This window comes from Physcomitrium patens, chromosome 5, assembly GCF_059467195.1.
Source record: "Physcomitrium patens ecotype Gransden chromosome 5, ASM5946719v1, whole genome shotgun sequence".
Lineage (NCBI taxonomy): Eukaryota > Viridiplantae > Streptophyta > Bryopsida > Funariales > Funariaceae > Physcomitrium > Physcomitrium patens.
Window position 1 is genome coordinate 2,081,080 of NC_143414.1, and position 18,790 is coordinate 2,099,869.

Sequence of the window (18,790 nt, forward strand, 5' to 3'; positions counted from 1 at the left end):
TGACTTAATATATATGAATATATATATATATATATATATATATAATGTGAATTTTTTACTTCTCAAAGAAACGTGTAAAAATATACAAGAATCATCAGCATACATGAAAACCATTAAAAGCCAACCGTTTTTACATTCATTTAGTATTAATGATTATTTAAAAACCATATTGTAAAAAAAAAAAATACTACATGTTTATTGATAAACACTACATATAGATATACTTAAATACAATAACAATATAAGCCATGTCACAAGACAGTAACAACACAAAAGACCAAATTAGCACTTCACATTAAAACCCAAAACATCATCCAACGTACAAAGACACCCATCACAACACAAAAAAATTCCACATCCCCACTAGACTAGAAAGCCAAAAAGCAAATTTCTATTAAAAAGGTTATTAAATATATAAGAAATAAATAAATAAAACTATAACATACCACAAGGGCTTGGAGTTAGGGTTTTAAAAAACCATTGGGATTAGTTAGTTAGTTCCGAGAGTTAGTCCAACGAAAGCGCGCCGCGAATGGATGAAAACACACCCACATCCACATCCATCCACGGAAAGCGACGAAACCACGTGGTAGCGAGCACTCGGTGGATACACAACAGTACATACATATACCTACATACACGAGGACGAATGCAACTAAACATACGATTCGGTATCGGTGCAACATGATACACAAATGCATTCGAATACCCCAGAACGGCATGGCGCGGGGGCGGGACGGAGGGAGGGGGAGCGAAATTGAGGGCGCCACATTGTCATAAAGTCTGGTCGGATTGATTGCTATTCTGTCTGTCTGCCCTGTCGATCGCTCTATTTCAAAACCCACAAAATCAAACGCTCTCTAGCTCATGACCTAGACCACAATTTGCCACTTGTTGAAGCAGAAGAAGACGACGACGACGACGACGACGACGATGATGCCTGCTTAATGTCGTAGTAGGGTGGAGTGCTGTTGTTGTTGGTGCTGAAGAAGACCCGAAAGAGAGAAAGAGAGGTGCAGCAGGATTTGAGGAGGAGAGTGAAGAGAAGTGAAGAGAAGAAGGTGGCGACACTTGGGGGTGAAGGGGCTCTCGCTTGCTTGGCTTTGCATTGCTTACATGCAGACAGGGCCCAAATTTGGGGAAGCAGCAGCTGTGGTGGTGGGGAAGGGATAATGGAACATGGGTGAGAAGTCGAACGCGACGGTTCTGCACTGCTCCGAGTTGAACTCGTCTGGTTCCACGTCGCAACTTTAAATGCTGCTCGTTTAGAGTTCCTCCTGGCTTCGCCCCTCTTCGTCGGATCCACATTGTTTTGTTAGCTCACGTGGCTCTGTTTCGTCGCTCCCTTGCATCCGCGTGCGACCTTTCCTATTGCAGCAATGCAATTTCCTCTTCCTGCTTTTGCGAGGGCAGCGTTGTAGTATTACCCCCCCTTTTTTTTTCTTTCCAATTCTTTTTTCCCTCTGGGTGCTGTAGGTTGTGAACTGACTGGGATCACCGCGTAGTGGTGTGTCAAGTCTTGTGGGTCTGGTGCGGTTTCCTTAGCGGGCTTTTGAGGTACGGGAGATGTATTTGTGCTTTTGCGGGGTAAGTTGAAGGGTTTTGGCGAGGTTTTGAGGGTTATTCCGCCCCCGAGGTATTTCTTTCGTCATTCCGTGCGCTTGGTTTCGACGGTGTTGCAGAGCCGGGGACTGTTGCTTTGGTTGGAATTTCGGGCTTGTTATTCGATCTAGTTTGTCTTAGTCGTTGAAGCTGCCAGAGTAACTTTCGTAAGGCTTCGCAGCTGGTATGCGTGCTGTATGTTTCCCTCGGGACATGTGCCCATATGCATCTTTTCCCATGGCACTGTGAGGGGCGTCGGAGTGACCTGATTCCCGCCAAGCTGGAGCTCACTTGAATTTCAAATGGGAATATTTTATGAGAAGCGGCAGGGAATGCTCTTTGTTGTTGTTCCTGGTTTTGGCCTTGCACCGTCCAGATGCGCCAGTCTTAACTCCTCTCTGTTGTCCTTTCAGTCTCTTGTAATTATTACTCGTTTGCAACTTCGAAATACGATATTGTCGTTCCGCAGAGTCTGTCCCTCGAAGCGGTCTTGTTGCAATGCCAACGCCGGCAGTACTAAAAATTCACCAGAATGATGCGTTGATTCGTTGATAGCGAACTTCTAAACCGTTAAGCGAACATGTACTCTTGTCTTGCAAGATGGTCGAGCTAGGAATGAAACCAGCAGCATTCGGTCGAATCCACCAATATTAATTTTATGCCAGCATTTTGAACTCTACACCGCAGTGCAACTTTTGGGAGACATCCATTTTTGTGGGGCGCTCGAAGCAATCGGGGATTGAATAGGGTATGTGACTCTTCTGTGGAAGGTCGGAAGTCACGGCTCATGTGGTAACTATGTATCAGCATGATACAAGCAGTGAAAGAATTCCACAGAGTCCTCCGGTTCCTCAAGCACCACCTGAGAATTTGAAATCAACTGGCACAGAAGCGATCGAAGTGAAGGTGGAGCCGACCCTGACGCGGGTAGACTCCATTGAAGGTGGTCCTCGACGAATTACGAGGAAGGAGAAGCTGCAGCAGAAAATTCGACGAGCTGGACAATTTTTGAAAGCCCACACAGACGAGCAATGGTATGGGTTCAAGATTGCAGTAGCAATGGCATTGAGCTCAATACCGGTTCTCGTTAGACCCCTGTACGACTATTTTGGAATAAACAGCGTGTGGCTTATTATCTCAGTAAGTGCTTTCGCCTCATTTACCATTCGCTACAGTGGAATCCGTGCCAATGTACACACGTTTTAGTTCTGCCAGATGAGATCGAATGAATTAATGCCTTTGTTTACTATTTTAAATTTAAATTTAAATTTAATATAAATTGCTAATTTATATTAAATTTGCGGGTATCCAATAAAAGGTCGTACCTCTTGAAGGAAAACATGATTGATTACGGTTTTTTGTAAGCCTTTTTTTTACAGAAGTTTTTGTCTCACTTGTCATCTCACAAACTCCTGTGAGTAAGTAAAGTAGCAGGTGCTTCTCATTGATTAAAATCTCGAAACCTATCGGAGAGGTCGAATATTTGATGCCAGATGCGTCGTAGTTTCTCATCTGCTCTTGTTCCGATGGTTTTTCTGCGATCAGCTGCAACGGCCTTGAATATCGATTACAAGCACCAAGTGCACCTAATTGTTTTTACTGAGCGTAATTGATCAGTATTGAACAAAAGCTTAGATCATGATTTATGTGAAATGCAGGTTATTATTATTTATGAGCCTAAGGTGGGCACTATATTGTCCAAGGGAATTCAACGCCTGATCGGATCTGTGTCCGCAATTTTACTCGCGCTTGCATGTTCTGAAATTGCGGAAGCGTCTGGACGAGCCGAGGTGTATGTGATCCCTGTGTTCTTGTTTATAGGGTCATGGATCATTGGTTTTTTTAGACAGGTACGATTTACATCCGTACCTAAGAATTTCCCTTTATAGATACCATGAGGTTTTCTAGCTGCATTGGATCAGAAATGTGCCATTAGTTATGGCATAGTTATCGTCTCTATCTGCACCTGTAATGCTAGTGTTGATAGAGAACGAACTAGGCCACGGAAAGTTTCAGAATGTGAGGATCTTTGGCATGCTGCCACGATTATTTTTGGGTTCAAAGCCTAACTTCGTCGTTTTTCTCAAGATTATTACTGCGAATCATAGAATCAACAGTAGAAGTCACATTAACCGAAAATTACTTGTGCATGGTCCTATCCATGTCTTGTCTGGATTGACTAAGGGAGCCAACTTACATGTCGTTATGCTAAATCTTGTAAAAATAACTCATATCCATACATAGACTTATATCACAGCACGCGTATTAAACTTTACGTAGGTGTGAAGTTCATTCTTTTTCTTTACGAGAAATATTAAACTGTTGTAAATGATGTGAAAAGTTACACATGCCAATCACGGTGTCAAACAATCCTGTTGCTCTCTGCAGCTGCCAATTGTGAAGGAGAAGTGTGATTATGCTGCACTTGTTGGGCTTATTACTTTTGGGTTGCTGACATTGATTGAGTGAGTGCCTTTTCGACGTCACCTACACTTGTTCTTTACTTCGACGTTTTTATCTTGATGCTCTAAATGTTTTCTCTTGCAGTAGACACAACAGTGGGGCAACCTTTTTGAGTTGGTTTTTGTTGTGTGTAAATTGGACATTTCAGATGAAGTTCGTGTTCAATTTCCAATACATATTTTTTGTCTGTTTTTATTTTTAGATAATTTTTGTAACCTCAAGCAAATGTATCACCTGTGATTTTCGTCTACTTTTGCCGTCAGGTATCGCACACATGAGGGACCAAAGCTCGCGGGCTTTCGAATGTTGCTTATTGTTGTGGGGTTTGCCATTTCAGTTGGGACCAACATAGGTATTAAGCCAAATTTTGCAGGAAAGGAGCTGCATGAGGTGGTTGCTGCACATTTTGACAAAGTAAGTTCACGAGCTGTGTACTTTTCATTGTTATGTTCATCGTGTTTTCCTCACCTCATCCTCCGAATGTAGAATCGCACACTTTTCTCACTGTTTGGATTGCAAAGGCGGTGTACCACTTAAAGATGCGTATAGTGGTGAAATGATCACATCTGGTGGGTAGTGGTGCCAGTGTTCAACATCCCCTTCCGAGGCTAATCTTGGTGATCGATGTGAAAAAAACCCTGGTTTTGCAGATTGCGGTTGCCCTGGACGCATGTGTTCAAGCATATATAGCAGGAAATCGGATGGCAGATCTTGAGAAAATTATAGAGGGATCTGAACCTGAAGATGCTGTGTATGAGGGCTACAAAACCGTTATTCTTGCGAAAGCTAGTGAAGATGCACTGGTTAGTTTCTTTCCGTACTGTCACTGCAAGGACTCACCTATTGCATAATTTATTGGGTGGCGCGCAAGCTTGCATTCCAGCAACCTCTTCCCTTCTTGTATCAGTTCTTTCATCTATCATTTTCATGCTTGTGCATGATACCCCTTCTCGTTGAGACATGAAGCCACATTTCATTCATGTCCCAAGTTATTATTTTTCTACTTTGGTTCCGTAGTGCGTTAATCAGTTAGTGTTTACAATGATGCATAATCAGTTCTGCGCCTATGCAGCATGATTTGGTGGTGTATGAACCGCCTCATGGTCTATTCAGATTGAAGTATCCATGGGGTCTGTACAAAGACATTTCGCAGTATTGCCGGCATTGTATGTACGCAGTGGTAGCCATGGATGGCTGTCTTCGCTCTGAGATTCAATGCCCTGTTCATGTACGTCAACTTCTAGCTCGCCCTATGATTCGCCTCGTTGAAGAAGCCATCAAGGTATGCATATCATTCTATACTTTGACATGTACAGACCGTAGTCGAATTTGGAGCTGGTGATCATGGTGTACAAAGTAGGAAAGGCTGCTACATAATGGTGAAGGACATGTCAGTTAGGATGAAACAGGGCAATTGAACACAAACCTGCAAGTAGAATTAAATCCATTGGCTATCAAGGGCCTTGGTTGCAAGGAGGCACCTTCACTTCGGAAAACATTTGCAGCCCTGAAATATTCTACAATGACCAAACTGAATTCCACCTTGCATCTTCAATTGCTAATTAACGCTCCTACAACTTCTGTTGATCCATCCTCCAGGTATTAGAGGCAATGGGAGAGAGCATAACAGAAATGAAACTGGTGAATCTTCGGCCCTACATGAGTGCTGTAGAAACTGCAGCCCTGGATCTGCAGAAAGAACTGCAGGAGAATGCAATGTTGTTGATAACTCCGACTCCTGAAACGGACAGGTATGCTTTAGATCTTGAAATTGATACTGGCGTTTGCCCCACTGCCAAATGAAGTTTTTCACATATTGATCACAAAACTTTCGATTTTTCCACGGTAGTCATTTTTTGGGCGAACGTCGATTTGTGCCTTGGCGTGTGTATCAATGCTTTGGGAGCATTTGATGCTGTGAATGTCATTCATGCACCGAATTCTGTCGGTTCGGGATTAACCCATCTCGATTAGTCTATCACAGTTGACCGCAGAGATGCATTTAATCTTCCGAATCCAATTTAAATTCCAACTCTCTTTAAATTAATATCTTGGTCTTTGATGTGCACACTACATTACCTGACCAGGTGGGTGGAGACTTATTTGGATGACGACGATGAAAGAGCTAGAGCCAGTATGTCTAGCAGTAAAGCAAGACGATCTGCAGGTACATATTATGCATTGTTGACAATGCTGAGGTTTGTGCTCTCCATTGTTCTTGGTTTGATAAAAAGCAGGTAATGGTTGCATCACATGACATTGACAAAAGTATTGGTTCTTTTTATTATTGAAGCAGCGACTGAATCAGTAGAGGGGAAGCGAGCTTCAACAGAGGATGATGAATCTGTGGAGTTCTCGTTTCCAGTAATGCAGGCAGAAGAGGGATTTGATGATGGGTATCTACACACGGACTCATACAACCATCAGAGCCGTGTGACGCCGGAGCGCAGTACGTTAACTCACAGCAATTTTTATTTTTATTATGCATTTGCGTTTATTTTTATATGCATTTGCGTTTACATTTCAGGTTAATTGTGCAGTCAAAGCTAGATTGGACTTAACAGGTCTTGAAAACGCAGGCCTGCTTCAAAGTACTCCTTCGGACTTGCAAGAAAGGCATCGTCCTTCAGTGGATCTCACGTACATGGAACCAATTACCCCTTCTTCCCAGCAGGGCTCACTGGCTGATCGGATCAACCGAAAACCAAGTAGTCGGCAATTAATGGTTCCAGTTCCAGGAGGAATTGCAGTTTTATCATTAGTTCAGTTTGTGTGTGGTTTGGTAGAGTTTGCAGCCAAGTTGAACTTGCTGGTCAATTGCGTCAACACTTTGGGCGAGAAGGCTGGCTTTACTGGCGATGGTAGGATACGCTCTAGAAGAGAAAACACTGAGAGGCGAACACACTTAGATTCGGTGACTACTGATTCATGAGGGCTGCTCCATTCTTCCAGTGCTTAGCTCGCCTGGGTTGGTTTTGGATTTTAATTTTTAGGCCCTCGAACCACAAAAGTGGTATACCACAGAACGTTGTACCTTTCTCTACTGGCCTGCGGTTGGTCAGCTTCTTTCCTTTCAGGAAGATTCCTTTGATCATTGAATGCGTATTTTATCATTTAGTGATTTCAGGCTGGAGACCTGCTCTTGTTTCCGCTCAAGAGCAAGGTTGGGTCGTATGTTAAATACTTCCGCGCCGTTTAGCTGGGTTTCTGGTCTGCAATCCCTGCCAATCTTGCTTTCTGAGAAATGGTTGTGAGTGCTAGAATTCAGGTACCTCAACTTCAACTTACTTCCTTTCCAGTGCACCGTATTACAAGCGCTGTGTAGACGGTGCAATGTCATTTTGGAAAGCCACGATACCACCTCCTCCTACGAAGCATATCTCATGTTATGTTTCTGCTAGGGATAGGCTCATACAGTCCACAAATCGTACCCAAGAAAAAGCAGCTAGAGATTGCCTTCGTCATGTCTGGGAAACCACCTTAAACCAGTAACCCAAGTTAGTCGCTTTATTATCTCTCTCCATCATCACTCTCTAGAATAGCAGTTTCAGGGGGGTGGGTGGGTCTTTAAACTAAATTCACATCTTTGGAGTTTTACCCATCGAACATTTTACCATATTCTTCCAGGTGAACAATTAACCTCCAAAAGCTTTTGGAATCCCCTAATATCGGTGGATTGCGGCTCTAACTACTCAGCATGAGGTATTAACACTTTTCAGGGGATGTTAGTTTCAAAATCTCAAGCAACTTAGCCACAGATATTGCCTTTTGTCTCACTTAAGGGACCCACTGTTCATTAAACTGCCTAAGGGCATCGATATGCTTACGAGGATTATCGTCGCACATGGGGAACGAAGCTCCCCTCGTAAGGAACACGCTCCCAGCGAAGATCCCGCTATTTCCAACCAGTAGAGTAGAGACGCTCGGGGAATCTACGAAAAAGTGGATATCTGGGATATTTTACAGTTTTTGGAGATTTGAAGAAGCCCGATGAGATACCCCGCCACGCCCGTGGGAAAGCGGCCGCGCTCCAAGCCTCGTGGACGTTCCCAGGATGGGGAGCGTAGCGTACGAAGGCGATCCCAGCAATTCAAATGTGGGGCGGGGATGTTCCCTTGCATTGGAGCAGAGTGGAGAACAGCAGCGCCCTGCAGTGGAGAGAGAGAGAGAGAGAGAGAGAGAGAGGGGTGAAGGAAGGGCGCCTTCTTCTACAACCTACTCTTCCTCGTTGCACTTAGACTGTGTTGTGTTTTTTGTTTTCCCCCCCCTGGCACCACATCCATCTCCGTCTCGATTCTCGCACTCCGCGTCCCTGCATCTGTGTCGGCTGACGGTCTCTCCTTGTTGCCGTCTTCGCTGCGTTCCCATCCATCTAGTTCGCGCCCAATTTGGTGGCCATTTGCGCTCTCTCCACGCTGTTTTCGTATCCGACAATACCCTCGGTCGCGTCTGTTACGTGTTTTCTACGTTCTCCATCTCGGAGGGTAGTGTTTGCCACTTTGCATTCGTGTTTCGGTGCTGCTGTTGCTGTGGGAAGGTTTTTGTTGTCGTGAAACGGCCGTGCGTCGTAATTGTACTTGTGATCGTGCGTTTGTTCGGTTATAGTTTCGCCTTTTTGGGCAGTTCAAGTTGGACTTGAGCTTAAAACGAAAAAAAATTACGTTCTCGCTTCGTTTTCATTTAGGGTTCCTCGTTAGCTACACGCCGGTGCGTCTTTGGTCTGTGTGCTCTTAAAGGTAATTGTCTCCGTTTCTGCAATGGCTGCCGCCGATTCCGCCCCAGCGGTTGACCCTGCCCCTGCATCCGAGCCGGTGGAGGAAACCAAGGTGGATGAGAAGCCTGTGAAGGTGACTAGAGAGAAAAAGGCCAAGGCTCCCCTGGTGAAGAAAACGAAAGAGGTGAAGGCACCGAAGCCTCCCAAGGCGCCTGCATCACACCCATCATACCTCTTGGTGAGTTCCACCTCCATCTTCAGTGCTGAAAGAAACCGTTTACTTGGTGAGAGTCATGGTGTAATATTTTGTGAAGATTCGTGGCGTTCTTGGTCGCGATGTTCGATGTCCGTGATGCTGTCTTGAAGCGAGTGGTTCGGGAGTTGGATAATCAGCTTCATGCTTTGCTGTTGTGTTAGTTCAGCTTTCGTTCGTCTGGAGTGTGTCCTTCCTGCGGTTGGTAGGACGGTCATGTGACGTAGCTGAGATTGACATGTCGCTGCAACATCACCAGGTTGCTGTGTGCTCATGGCTGCAAATGTGTGATGGTTGCAGATGGTGGTGGAGGCTATCGGTGCATTAAAAGAGCGTACTGGGTCTAGCCAGTACGCTATTGCGAAATATTTGGAAGACAAGTATAAGACAGGCCTTCCTCCCAACTTCAAGAAGACATTGACCATCCAGTTGCGAAATTTGACAAAATCCGGCAAGCTGGTGAAGGTGAAGAACTCGTTCAAACTTTCAGACGAGATAAAGAAGCCCGCTAAGGCTGCGGCGAAGCCGTCTAGCGCTTCGAAAGCTCCCGCGAAGGTACCAGCGAAGGCAAAAGTTGCCAAGAAACCTGCGGCAGGTCGTGTGAAAACCAAAACCGCTGGGGGAGCTGCTGCTAAGCCCAAGGCCGCAAGTGCAAAGCCCGCTAAGATGTCAAAGGCGCCGAAGCCAGATGCGACGCCAACCAAAGTTGCCAAGCCGAAGGCTACTACCCGCAAAGCTGCTGCGCCAGCACCGAAGAAGGCCGAAACCAAGTCATCTGCTACTGCAAAGAAGGCTGTAGCGGTTTCAGCACCTGCGAAGAAGCCCGTAACAGGACGAAAGCCCCCGACTGTGAGGAAGATGACTACTCCGAAGAAGGCCCCGAAGTCGGTGAAGACCACGAAATCGTCCAAGGTCACGAAACCCGCAGCCAAGCAAAAGACGTCCAAAGCTGCTGCGTCGCCTGCTAAGAAAGCAAAGAAGTGAGTTCCTTGTTTTTTTCTTCTTACCGCAACCAAACTGGTGTTTTTAAACACCACCATCCAGCGGGAATGCTCAATTCCTTACATACCAGCACGCGATGCATAATTCAATGCGTGATTGGTGACACATTTGGCTGCATTGTCTTGCTTCAATCCTATGTTTTCTCTAGTGCGTCGATGATGCTTTATGATTACATCGAATAGCGGCATTGAAATATGAGTGAAAACCAATTGAGTTATTTCGGTGGCAACTGCCGGTGGCGGTTTTGCAAAGCTCGGGATCATGCATACGCATTCTACATGAATTGTTATTCCCGGATGGCTTGATGAGTGGTCTAGGCATTGCTAGACTGGTGTCAATCTGCTCGCGGGAGGCTGACGAGGTAAATTCTCGGTGAAATCTGGTTGCAATGTACGAGACGCTGACGAAGCATCCTTCTCGGACCGGGCTCCGCCACATCACACGAGTGTCCATCACGAAGCCCCTAATAACTCTCGGCCTCCGGCCACCCGAAGAGCCTCGTTCTGGCATCTCGCACGCTTGCTTGTGCATCATTGCGTGTACTAGACGCAATACGTCGACTCCTAGCACATCCTCCACGTATTGTCGGAGGAGTGGCGGTGTTCACAGGCTGGTGACGAAGCGGAGGTGGGCGAAGTACGCGTTCGAGCTCTATCGAGGCAGTCCGCAGTGCGCGCTGCTCACTCTCCACATCACGCAACTCTAAGTTCCCCGCCAACGCGCCCCGAGACGCGCGCTTTTGCAGACCTGACCAATCATGCTCAGGCCTAATTCACGTCGAATCTCAGTGCGCAACCCTTGGAGCTACTGCTACTGCTGGAGTGAGCACTGACCCCAGGATCCGACCACGTCTCTTCGTCCAAGAGCTCCAATCACCCGAGCAACAAAGCATTTTGCAAAACCACGGCCGAGCGTTCAGCGCACACACACACGCGGCGAGGAGCTGAACAACGGCATGCGACAACTGAAGAATGAGACTCGGACCATTCCGCGGCGTAATTGCAGGCAGTTATTACCTCCACGACTACTACTCGTTCCGGAATTCCGTCGTCGATGGCGTAATGTGCACCTGTGTGCCGGAATGACGTTGCCTCGTCAATTTCTCATTCTTCATTCATTGCCTTGACCCATTGCGACCCTCATTCATCCATGTCGGATGTGTGCCGGAGTGTTGTGCCGGAGCGAATGTAGTCTGTTGAAGCACTGGATGTGGATGGTTTTCGTCCGTTTGTAGCGGACTTAAATTTGTTAATTAGAACGATGATTAGGGGATCTCTGTTTTTATTATGAATAGACAGTTGTGTCATCTTCGTACTTTTAAGCAGAAAGTGTTATAATTTTCTAATTTCTAAAGAATGTCATATTTATGATCAAAAGAAAAGCAAAGAAAAGAAAAAGAAAAGAAAAACCAACAACCACAACATGTATATTATTGAATTTGAGTTATGTATTTTTTTTTAAATGTAATTTTATTTTTTTTCTTGAAACAAATTATTTAAACCCAATGATTTTTAACATATCGAAATCATATGCTATTAATATACTAACCTTATAAAGCTTTAAAATTTTCTCAGAATTATGATTAATAGGTCAATATTATTTTATTAAACCCCTAAAGACCATAATTTTAGATATAGACTACAAAAGCTTTAAAAAAAATCATGTGCAAGTAATAATTTGTATGGTATTATTTTTCATCTATGTAGAACTAATAATTGGTTTTTCTTTAGATTTAACTACCATTGTACAGAAAATACAACATTGACTATCAGAAAAAAAAAGAAAAAAAAAGAAAAACCGAAATAAAATCAGTAAATCTTTAATTCTAACAATTTTATAAAAAAATTGAAGAAAAAGTTTTATCTTCTTATTTTATTTCACTTATAAGGACACATCTTATTATCACATTCAATTATAGGTTAACTACAATGAGCATGATAAACATAAACTTTCAAAAATTAACTACTTTTATTTATTAATGTATTAATGGTTTTTTCTTTTTTAATTTTTTAATTTTTTTTTACTTTGTAGCTCCCATAATTATATAAAAAATCTTAAATAATTTATTTATTCTATTTATTGACGTGTTTTGTAATTTAAAATAATTTCATCAATAAAATAGTAACATATCAAATCATAGTTCTACAATTTTTTATTTTATTTTATGAAATTTAATATTTGATTGCAGTTTTATTTTAAAAAAAATATTAATTTAAGTAAGTAAAATTTCTCAACCTTTGCAACAAATTAGATATCATTCTTTTAAATTCGAGACTATATGAATATTTAAGACAAAAAAGTAAATAATTTATTTTAACTTGTAAAAATAAAGCATAAGGTAGAATAAATGATTAATTTTGTAATAAGCTTATAATATTAATCTCCTTTGAATGAGATTTATCAAAATAAATATTTATTATAATAAAAAAAATACATTATTGTTATTGATAATACCATATATGTAAATAATATTATGTAATATATATTTGCAAACTAAATATGTGCAAGGTTTTGTTAATATACATTTAATGACCTATAAAAGTATGAAAGTAGTCTTTATTGTATTATATGCATATAAGTTTATTTAAATTAAAGAGTTGGTAATCTCAAATCTTAATTATTTAGATATACTAAATTAATCCAATAATGTATTACATTAAAATTTTAACCTACTATTTCCATATTTATATAGACATTTATGATATTTAATGAAGTAACTAATTGATATTTTTAATTTAATGAGCTAAAATTAATATATATTTTATCTATTTTAATAAAAAAATATATTAAAAAGTATTTAGTTATTTAATTATGTTTTAAACTTATAATAAAGTCAATATAATTCTTAATATAAAAAATATATAACTTTCAATAATTAAAAAAATAATAATATTGATACTTTTATTGCATGTGGATATATATATATATATATATAGAGAGAGAGAGAGAGAGAGAGAGAGAGAGAGAATGAAAAAGAAAGAAATACATGAATACATCGACAAAACAAATTCAGCTATTAATCTAAATTTAAAACAAACATTATGACTAATGAAAGCTAAACTTTTGACACTTTTTTTCCTACTGATTCAGATATAAGTTACAATAATTTTATTTATCTTATTTTTCAAATAATTTTATAATATATAGAACTTAAAAGTTTTTGTCTTTTTTAAATGCATTTCAATAATAACTGAACATGTGATGTAAGTATTTTTTATATTTTACATTTAATAAGGTTTTAAGCACTATTCAATGTTGTTTTGATATCATCACGATGGAATTTTATTTTTTCTAAATTAAAATAAAATCACATTCTTATAAAAAATCAAAAAACACATACAGTTTATATAAAGGTCAAGTAATAAACAATTGTTACATACAACTTGAAGTGACTTGAAATCTTTGATTATCACATTTAAGGTTTTTTCAATAATCTAAAAACCAATTGAAATTTATCTATTTATTTGTTCACCCTTGAATGAATCAAATTTGAATAAACTTAAATTCACAAGGTTAATTTTTGCATCCTATAATATGGTATTCAAATAAATTTGACATGCTCAATGTTAAACAAGTTACCTTTAGAATTTTATATGAAATAATCATGGCTCAATAGGTTATAGATCTAGTACTTAAGCCTTTGTGTTAGTGATGGATATTGATATCATAATATTTATATATTTAATAATCATATTTGATGGACATCAAATAGATTCTTAACAATGGTCAATTTATTTGTTGGTTATTTTTGGATAACTTGGGTTATTGTCAATGGTCAAATGAATTGATTAATTATAATTAAAGAAAAAAGAAAAGATATAAAATTAGCACTTGTCAAAAAATAAAGGTTTTAGATTTAGATAGATGATCTAAATCAATGTTATTTTTTTTTCCCTCTATATAATGTTTTTAATAGCATGAATAAACTTCCAAAAAGATGTTTGTAATATACCTCATATTCTCTTTTATATAATAATAACACTAAAAATTTCATTATTACAATTAGTAACAACTGAAACCATTGTTTTTAATCTTGTTGATGTCTTTTTAAGATTACCTTTATTTTATAAGTTCTTAGATTTTCATATTGTTGTACAATCATTCTAAAACTTTGTATTATTTTCAATATATATATATATATATATATATATTCTTTGATTTGATTTAGTACTATATAAATATTCAATCTTCACATCCAATAAAAAATAAAAAAAATATATAATTTTTGCATTGAATTGATGTTATGGATGTTAACATTAGCATTAATAATTAAGATAATAAGAAAAATTAGATAGAAGAAATAGTAAGTAGATTTGACAATATTATGTGGAAAAACTTCTTAGAAGCTTTGTAGACACAAATTTGACTTTACAAGTGTTTGTAGTTGATAAGTAGGTTGAAAACTAGGCCAACAAGTTGGTAACATGTTGCACATATTGGATGACTTGTAGGAATTTACTAAGTAGCTCTTTAGTTAGATAATATATGTAGAAGTAATAGTAAATCCTTTGTCACTATTATTGAGGTGTTTCTTGTGTTTTTGCCTTAGCTCAAGAATCTCCAATCTCTTCATATTTGGCAATAGCCATTATAGTTTTTGTCTTATATATATCTTTCATTTGTCTACTTTCTTTTTTTGAGTGTTATATGAATATATTTCTTCTTTAAAGTTTTGTTAAAATTTGTGTCTTTGACAATTGAACACTATGAATATTTATCACCAAAACAAAGCGTAAGTGATGTTGGCAATGCTTTCAACATTTAACATTCAACCAAACCACATCAATATTTAAATTAAAAATGTGACCAAAATGTTGCTTTTATCTTGTAATCTTGTAATTTGTTATTGTAACAAACACAAACAAACAAAAGAAAATTAAAAAAAAGAAAAGAAAAGAGAGAAAGCTGGTATTATGTTAGCAATATCGTGCTTGAAAGCCTAATTCTTAGTCCCAAATTTAGAGAATTAACATCTAAGGGCCACCCGTTACTCACAAGAATCGAACATGCTACCACAAAATGTACTAAATACGAAGATACACGGATGTTTCCCGTATTTAAAGCCCTCCCAAAAGCTTAAGAACGGCATTATTGAGTGACTTTTCAAAGCCCAACGTATGAGTGGCGCCCTTACTAAAACAGTCCCGCCGATCTACAATAATGGAGGAATTTGACCGCATCTACAAATTCGTCAAATCCGCTCCTTACCAGGACATTCCAAGGTCCGAATCGAGATCTCGTGGATGAGGGTCAATGGCGTGATTCATCCATCAAGAACGGATAGATGAAACTAAGCGCTGGTCAATCACAGTGGAAAAATCTACGGTGTAGCGGTGATGCGTCTCGGACGGATGAACAGTAACTACGCATCGTCGTCGTCATGGATGAATAAAGAAACGCGGCCCTCCTCGATGGATGGATGAAGTCGGGGGAAGGGGTCCACCTCGGAGGGGGGGTGCGGGGTAGGTAATTAGAGAGAGAGAGGCGATGACAGTTGGGTGGTTGAGGACTCGATCTCGCTCTCGAATTCCTCCACTGTCGATGCCCATGAATGATTGATTGCGGCGCCATTGTGTTAGCTGTGCTGGACTTTGTGGGTCTAATTTGTTGTCTGCATTTCCTGCTTCTTGCGAGAGGCTTACGGTGTTTTGTTTTGTTTTTTATTTCCTTTTATTTTTCCTCTGGGTTTGTGTGAATTTCCGCGGTTTTTGTGTGCTTCGACGAGGAATTGGGGTGTTTGGAGAGAGCTCGAGGGACAGCTGCTTTTGGAGGTTTTAGGAACCGGGAGGAAAGGGACTTAGTTGTTGTTCGAGCTCCATGGCTCGATTGTCATGGCCCGTGTTGGGTGGTGTGTTATTCTGCGACATTTTAGCCTTTATTCTGGCCGTGGCCGCGATGTCCAAGCGGAGCAAGGTCTGTCGATCTCTGCACCCTTGCGCCCCGATTTTGAGCTCGTTTTTGCTGGCATTGTGTCATCTTTTCGAGTGAACCTTGGAGATTGTTGAGTTTGTTTTACTCCGTTTGATATTTCCAGGTTAGTGGCAGGCACGTGCCTTGCATTCTAAGTTGATGCATGATGTACCGCCGTCTTTCCCTTGTAGAGAGTGTAGAAGCGTGTGTAAAATCTGTCCATCATGGAGAGGTGAAACTAGAAACGGTAGTGATCAACCTCTGGTATTAGTGTCGGATACTACACCCTCTGGCCGTGGTCGCGTAAGATGTGTAAAGGTCGCACACTTTCACTCTTCTAAATCTTGATCTGCACATCTGAAGACCTTATTCTGTCGCTCCATCGGCACCCTAATGCTGGATAAGCATTCCGGGAACAGCATTGTCTAATGGGTGGGAATGGCATTACGAGACCACACGTTATTTTGCGTAAAATTTGACTGTAGAAAGTTTTGATGGTCTTTACAGGGCACTGGGAAGTGGGCTTTAGGTTGTCGAATTATGTTTTTTAGTTCCAACCGGCTCTGACAGGGTGGGCTTCAAAGTAGGTAGGAGTTCTGCATGGAGAGTTTTGACTTCATAGTGACCCCTTCATTATGGGTAACGAATCAGCAATGATTTGCGGGTTGCATCGTTCTCATATAATCGGACTAAGTATTTTAGGGGCCTGCTCGTCGTCCACTGACGGGCTGTTGTTTTCCTACAAATCGTTTAGAAGAAGAGTATCAAGAAATACCAGCGCGTCCTCTAGGTACCAACTGCACGTAAGCTAGTGGTGTGTGAGCGAGGAACGTAGGATTGGCAAGTGTTATTTTTGTGTGTTAACAATAATGGCCTTCCTTGAGAGGGGATTACAAGACTGCAATGTGACTGCATCTTCTGGTGTACGATGAGATTGCATTTCCTGATCCTCAATGTTTTTTCTTCTTCCTACAGGCCGCACCGACGTATGCTGAACCAGGTTACCTTACCTGTGGGTATACGAAAGACACTTCAACCGGGTTAGCCGCAACAGCTTTTGTTTTTCTTCTCTTTGCTCAGGTGTTTGTCACCATCGTGACGGGTTGCTCCTGTTGTGGAAAAACTAATTCCAAGCAGGGTTGTGGGCGAATTTGTGCAATTTTGCTCCTTGTATCCTCCTGGTAAGTTATTGTCCAGGCTTTTGGGAAAGTGAGGCAGACATTTGGGTGTTACGTTGTGAGGGATGAACAAGTTTTCTTTGAAGTCCTGAACTGTCCGAATCTTCTAGTTTACCGTCTGGACATTTTTCTGGGATTTTGCAGTTTGTGGACATACATATGACGTGGACTTGATCGTTGCAGGATCACTTTCACCATTGCGGAGATATTTCTACTCACCGGTGCAGTTGTGAATAATATTCGAACTGAAGGGCAAATAGATGTGGGAGTCACGACTCAAGATGAGGCTCACTGCGCGCAAACGAAGAAGGCTATCTTTGCTGTAGGGGCGGTTTTCACATTTTTTGCCATGGTTTTCAATATTGCATACTACGTCGTGCAAGTTAGTTCTGAGAACAAGGACCAGCAATGGAACTCATACCGAGCAGATGAAGGTTACAGTGCGCATGAAGGTGGGGGTATTGGAATGACGGGTTTTGAAAGGCTTTAGGTTCAGAACGGGACATCCGACCATTTTTCCCGCAAGTACAGCAACAACTGTGCTGAAACGCCTTCTGACCAGATCGTCTGTTGTTCCAATGGATTCTCTCTCGTAATATGAAAGGTGTCAGACTTCGATTTAGTCTGGCAGGTTGCCTGTTAGAGGAAGAGGTTTGCATCCCCTTGGAAAAGTGTCTGAAGCATATGCAGGATTTTAAACACCGCATAATCTTGCGAGGGGAAGTGCGTAGACTTATCAGACCTCATGTTGCAAGAAAATAGCATTAGGGTTCTCCATCTTCAAGCTCATTCCAGGAAAAAGCTGTAGAGACAGACGCTGACTTTCGTTTTGAAATGACCGGGCAATGCATTTTTCTTGACATTCTAGTTGTAGATTTGCAAAGTTCTCGTTGTGAAAACATTGTGACTTAATGGTACATGAGGCTGTAGTTTGGATCGGTTTCAGCACACGGCATGGGATTAGCACACCTTCTGTGTGCCAGGATTTTGTTCATCTTATCCTCTAACTTTAATAAACTGAAAATGCGCACACATCAGTGAGATGTGCTTGGTTAGATTGTTGGGGTTATGTAAAATGCATGCAGTAGTACATGTTGGACACGTCCCATTCAGGAAGCTCAAGAGGCAAATTTAGAATCCTATTTTGTGTTGCAATGCTTTTTTGGCGAGTTTAACTGGGTGTTGAGAAATAAATTGATTCTGTTCCTTCGCATACGTTTACTTCATGCACCAGGTTATTTTATTCTACCACTGGCAGAGGTATCTTACGGCTATAATTCATTACGGTGTAACTATACATCACACAGTGCGATTGATGTTGCTCTCGTCGTTTCATTTTGATTTTGTGGGTTTATCGATGCATGATGCAAATTACTAGGGTTCAATGGAAATGTCTATTATTGGTTTGTTTTCCTCTGTCTACTGTCGATAAACGCCTGTTAATAATCTTAAAATTGTTGCGGAATGTCCTCTTTCGTTCAAGGTGGTTACTCGATCATGTCCAATTGCTAATGATGGAAAAGGTTATTTGCTCTTTCACTATTTGCTCTGTGATTGAAGATGACCAAAATGTTGGAAATGTGGACAACAATGTTCAATTTCTTTCTTCCTCTGATGCAAATATAAGTCCACATGTCGTAATCAATTAATCATGCTGGACAGCATCTT

At 40.8% G+C, this 18,790-nt stretch overlaps 3 protein-coding genes across 6 annotated transcripts; all 3 read left to right on the forward strand.

Moving 5' to 3' along the window:
* The first annotated feature begins 449 nt into the window (after positions 1 to 449).
* On the forward strand, positions 450 to 7,159 carry LOC112282746 (aluminum-activated malate transporter 4). 4 transcript variants are annotated; one of them, XM_024520795.3, is made up of 11 exons: positions 450 to 1,183; positions 2,290 to 2,742; positions 3,261 to 3,452; positions 3,991 to 4,067; positions 4,329 to 4,479; positions 4,716 to 4,868; positions 5,138 to 5,347; positions 5,665 to 5,816; positions 6,153 to 6,232; positions 6,359 to 6,514; positions 6,645 to 7,159. In XM_024520795.3, the coding sequence occupies exons 2-11, from the start codon at positions 2,401 to 2,403 to the stop codon at positions 6,995 to 6,997; spliced, it is 1,866 nt and encodes a 621-aa protein (XP_024376563.1). In that variant the 5' UTR covers positions 450 to 1,183; positions 2,290 to 2,400; the 3' UTR covers positions 6,998 to 7,159. The 4 variants fall into 4 exon arrangements, with proteins under 4 accessions (XP_024376563.1, XP_024376562.1, XP_024376564.1 ...); XM_024520794.3 differs by having other exon boundaries at positions 450 to 2,742; XM_024520796.3 differs by having other exon boundaries at positions 450 to 2,742; positions 6,362 to 6,514.
* Positions 7,160 to 7,551: 392 nt separating this feature from the next.
* On the forward strand, positions 7,552 to 11,379 carry LOC112282747 (uncharacterized). The gene is made up of 2 exons (XM_024520798.3): positions 7,552 to 9,017; positions 9,333 to 11,379. The coding sequence occupies exons 1-2, from the start codon at positions 8,823 to 8,825 to the stop codon at positions 10,014 to 10,016; spliced, it is 879 nt and encodes a 292-aa protein (XP_024376566.1). The 5' UTR covers positions 7,552 to 8,822; the 3' UTR covers positions 10,017 to 11,379.
* A 4,136-nt stretch (positions 11,380 to 15,515) lies between these two features.
* LOC112282485 (uncharacterized) lies at positions 15,516 to 18,177 on the forward strand. The gene is made up of 3 exons (XM_024520110.3): positions 15,516 to 15,947; positions 16,920 to 17,125; positions 17,306 to 18,177. The coding sequence occupies exons 1-3, from the start codon at positions 15,852 to 15,854 to the stop codon at positions 17,610 to 17,612; spliced, it is 609 nt and encodes a 202-aa protein (XP_024375878.1). The 5' UTR covers positions 15,516 to 15,851; the 3' UTR covers positions 17,613 to 18,177.
* Positions 18,178 to 18,790: the final 613 nt, after the last annotated feature.